Genomic DNA, 7,434 nt, shown 5'->3' on the forward strand with positions numbered 1-7,434 from the left:
TTGTTCATAACATGGTCCATTGAGCACCTCTCTTTTATAATTCCAAACATGTCCATCATCTGCACTGTTGATACTTCATCAGTTAATTCATTCATAATAGCACAGTCTTCCAAATAGTCTCTTGCATATCCACTTCTAGCATTAAAATCTCCAATCATGACAACCTTTTCTGCATTCAAATATGATAGTGTTTCTTCTAACTCTTGGTAAGCACTGGGTCTGACATAGGGTGAGCCTTCTGGTGGCATATATACCACACACAACAATAACCTTTCAATCATCTGCTGACCTACATGTTCAGACAGCTCAATAAAAATACCATCTTGAAATACTGGGAAGTTCACAAACCTGTATTTACTGTTGGCACTTTCTTCAATTCTTGTTTTTAATTTAATGTCTTCTACAATTTTAATGTGTTTACAGAGCTCGTCCCTGATATAAACTGCAACCACACCCGACTTTCGTTTACATATCAATCTGTTTTTCTTAAAACAAGTAAAACCTTCAACTTCACAGGAATCAAAATCATCTAGCTTGGTTTCGGACAGGCATATAATATCGTTACACAAGAACAGCTCGTTGAATTCTGGATATTTCAATTTTGACAACAATCCACCAACATTTAACGATACGAAACGCATACGTTCTTTTTGACACACTGGTGTACGAGATGCTGAAACATGAAATGTGTTGAAAACAGGTTTTTGGGCTGTTGCTGCGCATACACGTGGAAGAAAGGCCACATTCAACATCTGTGTATTTCTTTGTGCAGTCCTGTCTCCGCATCTGTGAGGAGCGTTACGGGTGGCCACACGAGGAGATAGGTATTTTGAGCATCGTCAGTCCTAACGACAACAATATACATCGTCTGCTACTCAATACGTCGGATGAAAATTCTCTTTAGCGATAGCAAAACATGAAAAGAACACAAACGTATCTGCCTTTACCGCCACAGCAGAACAACGACATACAACACTATGCATCGTTTAGTCCTTTGTGGATTGTAACTGTTGCTAGTTTAGCGATTGTGCCATGAAACTTGGAATTGTCATTTCTTGACAGCAACGTCTTTCAGTACCGTGACAGGTCAGTTCTATGCATTGATTCCGGCACAGTTGTATTAAAATACTAACTTCCTTTAACATAACTGCCTTGGAGTCAGCGTAGACAAGTTAACCTCAACACCATGTCCAAGTCTTGAAGACGACGCCCCTTTAGTGGAAGTTGACTTAGAATCTGCGGAGCAGACGTTTTCAGATACACCAATTATGCTAGATGATGTAGACCTTACCAAACACTTGTAAATCTGTGACATTGATTCAACAACAACAACCAAATCCCACTGTGCAGGAAGCAGCAAGGTGGTTGAGTTTTGGTGTCTGTCCATGTGGGAGGGTGGTCGTCTAACGCGCACCAACCTGGACAGACCCTAGGGTGGTGTACGTGATTACTTCATTACACGACAAAGACCCTAGGGTGGTGTACGTGATTACTTCATTACACGACAAAGACCCTAGGGTGGTGTACGTGATTACTTCATTACAGGACAAAGATCCTAGGGTGGTGTACGTGATTACTTCATTACACGAGAAAGATCCTAGGGTGGTGTACGTGATTACTTCATTACACGACAAAGACCCTAGGGTGGTGTACGTGATTACTTCATTACACGACAAAGACCCTAGGGTGGTGTACGTGATTACTTCATTACACGACAAAGACCCTAGGGTGGTGTACGTGATTACTTCATTACACGAGAAAGATCCTAGGGTGGTGTACGTGATTACTTCATTACACGACATAGACCCTAGGGTGGTGTACGTGATTACTTCATAACACGACAAAGACCCTAGGGTGGTGTACGTGATTACTTCATTACACGACAAAGACCCTAGGGTGGTGTACGTGATTACTTCATAACACGACAAAGACCCTAGGGTGGTGTACGTGATTACTTCATTACACGACAAAGACCCTAGGGTGGTGTACGTGATTACTTCATTACACGACAAAGACCCTAGGGTGGTGTACGTGATTACTTCATTACACGACAAAGACTAGCTCTAAGTTCAAATAACGATCTCATACATGGATGATTCATATACTCTTTTTTTTCTCCTCCACATGCTGCAGTGCAGGTCACCAGACGAGCCAGGCTTCAAGGTCATTGTCAAGGCCGCGCCAAGGTCATACATGCGGTTGTGACGTGCTGCACAACCTCCTAGTGTTAATATGACACGAGCAAAAAAACATTTGTTTGATGCAATAAATGTTTATAAGCAGAAGATTTATTTTTGTATTGAGCGAATGTGCACACTGGTCATGACAGGCTCAACTTGTGATAACTCATAGACGGTATCCACGTGCCTCCTCCTTTGTTGAAGTGTGTGCATGTTCTTGCAACCGTCAAAAAACACCGCAGTCAAAGTTACAGTTATAATTTTGAGTGGGCCCTATCCGCCCAGGCCTGAACTCGAACTTGTCCCCGGAGAAGAATAGATTGGATACATGACACAGCGTAACCTGAAAGTCGCCGTCGGTAAAGGTAAAAAAGTACGTACCATTGCCATTCCAATTAGCTAGCAACATGAATGTTACTTCGTCACAGCACAGACACAGACAGGCACAGACCAGCACAGACACAGGCACACATTCACAAACGCACCCAGACACACAACCGTAACCACATACGCACCAACACACAAATCACTCCAAACTGGCAAAGTCTGATCAGATCAAGGGTGGTGTGTGTGTGATCACCTTTTTACACGAATAGGACTGTACCTTTCAATTGAAATGGTGATTGCACACACCAAAGATGCATAATTATGCTTTGTATTTTTCCACACGCTACAGCACGGGTAGCCAGGCAAACCATGCATTTGCTGCAGGGTCAGGGTCAGGGTGATCCAAGCGGTTGTCTCGTGCTGCACCACCTCCTGGTGTTGACACCGAGGCATCGTTTCCATCACATCTTTATTGTTTTGCACGATTAAAAACACTTATGTTTGATGCAATAAATGTTTATAAGCTGAAGAATGTTTTTAAGGTTCAGGCAAGTTTTGACTAACCGTTTTAACATAGACGGGGAATCGAGACGAGAGTGTATGTGTGAATGTGTGTGTGTGTGTGTGTGGGGAGCGATTTAGAGAAGACTTTTGAACCGATTTTCATGAAACTTCATATGACCGTTCCTGTGTATGATATCCCCATACTTTTTTTCTCAATTTGGTCGATAAATGTCATTGATGACGTCATATCCGACTTAAGATTTCGATGTGGCACTTTAGAACCTAAGCATACGCATGTAGGACACGATATATTAATCTCTCTCTCTTTCTGCCTCCCCCCCCCCTCTCTCTCTCGCTCTCTCTCTCTTCCTCTTTTTCTCCCTCTGTTTTTCTCTTGCTATTAAATCAACAGCTTCAACGTATTTTCCTGGAGTAACATTTGCAAATTCGTGTTGCTATATCAACATTTTCTGTAAGCATTTAATTCAATTACTTTAATACTTTGTCGTCCCATTGCTGGGGAATTCAGGTTGCTTTCTCCCTGTGGAAAGCACCAACCGAATATATCAGAGGCGCGTTGACTGACGGGACAAACGCTAGTTTGAGTTACAGGGTGCGACCTTCTGTTACACGGAGTTGAGATACGGCTTGAACTCTTCCTGGGCTATATGCGTAATTACACAGATGCTTATAGTACCTGTTGCACTAGTACAATATACTCTTCCTCATTATAAATGCAAAGAGTAATTTTTGAAAGAATAAACTAAATGGAACACTTATTTACAAGCAAAACAGAATATAGGTAGTGTATCTTGTTCGTCCACGTAAAAGACCAAAAATTCCAAGTTCTTGTAAGTATTTCGTTTTGTAATTGAATGCTGTAAAACGTTATCATCCTCTGTTTCCAAATTATGTAGATAATCCAGCTTCTTTGAGTCAACAATTTTCTGTTCCCAGGGGAATTCCAGGCAGTTAATTTATCAAAACCTCGCAAGAAATGCACAGTATGACCCGCATTCACGCACACAATGTTGCTGCAACACTTTTCAGAATAGTAACGTGCACACGATGTTCTAGTCTGTTTGAAACCCTGCAGTTTAGTCAACATTTAATCCCACTTTGTGTTCAAGTATCGATAACACACACACACACACACACACACACACACACACACACACACACACACACACACACACACACACACAAAAGTGTAATACACTGTCAGAAAAAAAAGAAATTGTAATCACAGACTGACAGTATTCTTGACAATGAGCACCTAACATTTTTTTAAACACACAAACTGCAATCGCATCTAGTAAATACAATAAAGGCGTGAATACGTATAGCCACACATGATACCAACAATAGTTGTATTTTTCGCGCCAACAATGACAAGAAAGGACCCATTTGGATCGTGTATACAGTGCTCTCGGGACTCTTTGGCGAGAGACCTTTCCAACACTAATGCATGGTTAACCTGTTGCGTTGTAACCCAAATACAATTATGTTAGATTCTTAGCGTGTCATTATTCCCGGTCAATTACTCACATTTCGGGATCAAATCATTGCTTTCTTTCGCGTTTTTAATGTTGAAGAGTATACATCAGCAGTAGTTTTAAATCACAATCGCGAATTGCATTCAACTACTGGTAGCTCTACAACAGGAAAACGAAAGAGTTTTGTCTTTCGAAAACAACCGAGAAGCGACGAACAATTAGATCACTAGCGTAGAGAAACCCTGTTGCCAGGAGCTGAGCATTTTAAAGATGTGGTACAAAGTGTCGATATTTCTTACCTTTGCAGTGAACTCATGGTGCGCGCAGGAAAACCTGGTACAGAACCCAGGGTTCGAATCTCCGTTAAGTGAGCACTGGAAGGCGGTAGGATTCAGCATAGCACGGTCGTCTGATGCCTACAATGGGTCGTATGCTCTCAAGTGTACTGGCAGGTAGGACCAACGTGTTTCTTTTTCTGTGCCCTTTAGACTATTTCACACACACACACACACACACACACACACACACACACACACACACACACACACACACACACACACACACACACACACACACACACGAGGACGAGGGCACCAAAACGTCGACGGGCAAAAGGGCAAACTCGAGACAATTTCGACGAGTAACCGTATAATCCGCACAATAGACGATGTTCGGAAATAAGTCAAGTTTGTATTGGTTGTGAAAAGAGACAAATACTCTTGCTTGTGGCAAACTGTCCCACGTGACATTATAGGCCAGTCGTTAGCAAGGGGTGTATATAAAACACATAGACAAGGAGCTTCATCAAACTGTCCCACGTGACATTATAGGCCAGTCGTTAGCAAGGGGTGTATATAAAACACACAGACAAGGAGCTTCATCAAACTGTCCCACGTGACATTATAGGCCAGTCGTTAGCAAGGGGTGTATATAGAACACATAGACAAGGAGCTTCATCAAACTGTCCCACGTGACATTATAGGCCAGTCGTTAGCAAGGGGTGTATATAGAACACATAGACAAGGAGCTTCATCAAACTGTCCCACGTGACATTATAGGCCAGTCGTTAGCAAGGGGTGTATATAGAACACATAGACAAGGAGCTTCATCAAACTGTCCCACGTGACATTATAGGCCAGTCGTTAGCAAGGGGTGTATATAAAACACATAGACAAGGAGCTTCATCAAACTGTCCCACGTGACATTATAGGCCAGTCGTTAGCAAGGGGTGTATATAAAACACATAGACAAGGAGCTTCATCAAACTGTCCCACGTGACATTATAGGCCAGTCGTTAGCAAGGGGTGTATATAAAACACACAGACAAGGAGCTTCATCAAACTGTCCCACGTGACATTATAGGCCAGTCGTTAGCAAGGGGTGTATATAAAACACATAGACAAGGAGCTTCATCAAACTGTCCCACGTGACATTATAGGCCAGTCGTTAGCAAGGGGTGTATATAAAACACACAGACAAGGAGCTTCATCAAACTGTCCCACGTGACATTATAGGCCAGTCGTTAGCAAGGGGTGTATATAAAACACACAGACAAGGAGCTTCATCAAACTGTCCCACGTGACATTATAGGCCAGTCGTTAGCAAGGGGTGTATATAAAACACATAGACAAGGAGCTTCTTCAAACTGTCCCACGTGACATTATAGGCCAGTCGTTAGCAAGGGGTGTATATGAAACACACAGACAAGGAGCTTCATCAAACTGTCCCACGTGACATTATAGGCCAGTCGTTAGCAAGGGGTGTATATAAAACACACAGACAAGGAGCTTCATCAAACTGTCCCACGTGACATTATAGGCCAGTCGTTAGCAAGGGGTGTATATAGAACACACAGACAAGGAGCTTCATCAAACTGTCCCACGTGACATTATAGGCCAGTCGTTAGCAAGGGGTGTATATGAAACACACAGACAAGGAGCTTCATCAAACTGTCCCACGTGACATTATAGGCCAGTCGTTAGCAAGGGGTGTATATAAAACACACAGACAAGGAGCTTCATCAAACTGTCCCACGTGACATTATAGGCCAGTCGTTAGCAAGGGGTGTATATAAAACACACAGACAAGGAGCTTCATCAAACTGTCCCACGTGACATTATAGGCCAGTCGTTAGCAAGGGGTGTATATAAAACACACAGACAAGGAGCTTCATCAAACTGTCCCACGTGACATTATAGGCCAGTCGTTAGCAAGGGGTGTATATAAAACACACAGACAAGGAGCTTCATCAAACTGTCCCACGTGACATTATAGGCCAGTCGTTAGCAAGGGGTGTATATAAAACACATAGACAAGGAGCTTCATCAAACTGTCCCACGTGACATTATAGGCCAGTCGTTAGCAAGGGGTGTATATAAAACACACAGACAAGGAGCTTCATCAAACTGTCCCACGTGACATTATAGGCCAGTCGTTAGCAAGGGGTGTATATAAAACACATAGACAAGGAGCTTCATCAAACTGTCCCACGTGACATTATAGGCCAGTCGTTAGCAAGGGGTGTATATAAAACACATAGACAAGGAGCTTCATCAAACTGTCCCACGTGACATTATAGGCCAGTCGTTAGCAAGGGGTGTATATAAAACACATAGACAAGGAGCTTCATCAAACTGTCCCACGTGACATTATAGGCCAGTCGTTAGCAAGGGGTGTATATAAAACACATAGACAAGGAGCTTCATCAAACTGTCCCACGTGACATTATAGGCCAGTCGTTAGCAAGGGGTGTATATAAAACACATAGACAAGGAGCTTCATCAAACTGTCCCACGTGACATTATAGGCCAGTCGTTAGCAAGGGGTGTATATAAAACACATAGACAAGGAGCTTCATCAAACTGTCCCACGTGACATTATAGGCCAGTCGTTAGCAAGGGGTGTATATAAAACACACAGACAAGGAG

General features: G+C 42.7%; 1 protein-coding gene and 1 long non-coding RNA gene across 2 annotated transcripts in view; one reads left to right on the forward strand and one right to left on the reverse strand.

The window, feature by feature from the left end:
- Positions 1–709: 709 nt before the first annotated feature.
- LOC138963509 (uncharacterized) lies at positions 710–2,285 on the forward strand. Its single transcript, XR_011454836.1, has 2 exons — positions 710–824; positions 2,134–2,285. It is a non-coding gene; the product is annotated as an uncharacterized lncRNA (long non-coding RNA).
- Positions 2,286–2,850: 565 nt separating this feature from the next.
- Positions 2,851–7,434, reverse strand: part of LOC138963706 (probable hexose phosphate transport protein) — an 86,964-nt gene continuing 82,380 nt past the window's right edge. The window contains exon 9 of the mRNA XM_070335553.1: positions 2,851–2,939. Within this exon, the coding sequence (XP_070191654.1) occupies positions 2,851–2,939 (89 nt within the window). The remainder of the gene's footprint in view (positions 2,940–7,434) is intronic.

The sequence above is a fragment of the Littorina saxatilis genome, linkage group LG4 (genome assembly GCF_037325665.1).
Source record: "Littorina saxatilis isolate snail1 linkage group LG4, US_GU_Lsax_2.0, whole genome shotgun sequence".
NCBI classification, from domain to species: domain Eukaryota; kingdom Metazoa; phylum Mollusca; class Gastropoda; order Littorinimorpha; family Littorinidae; genus Littorina; species Littorina saxatilis.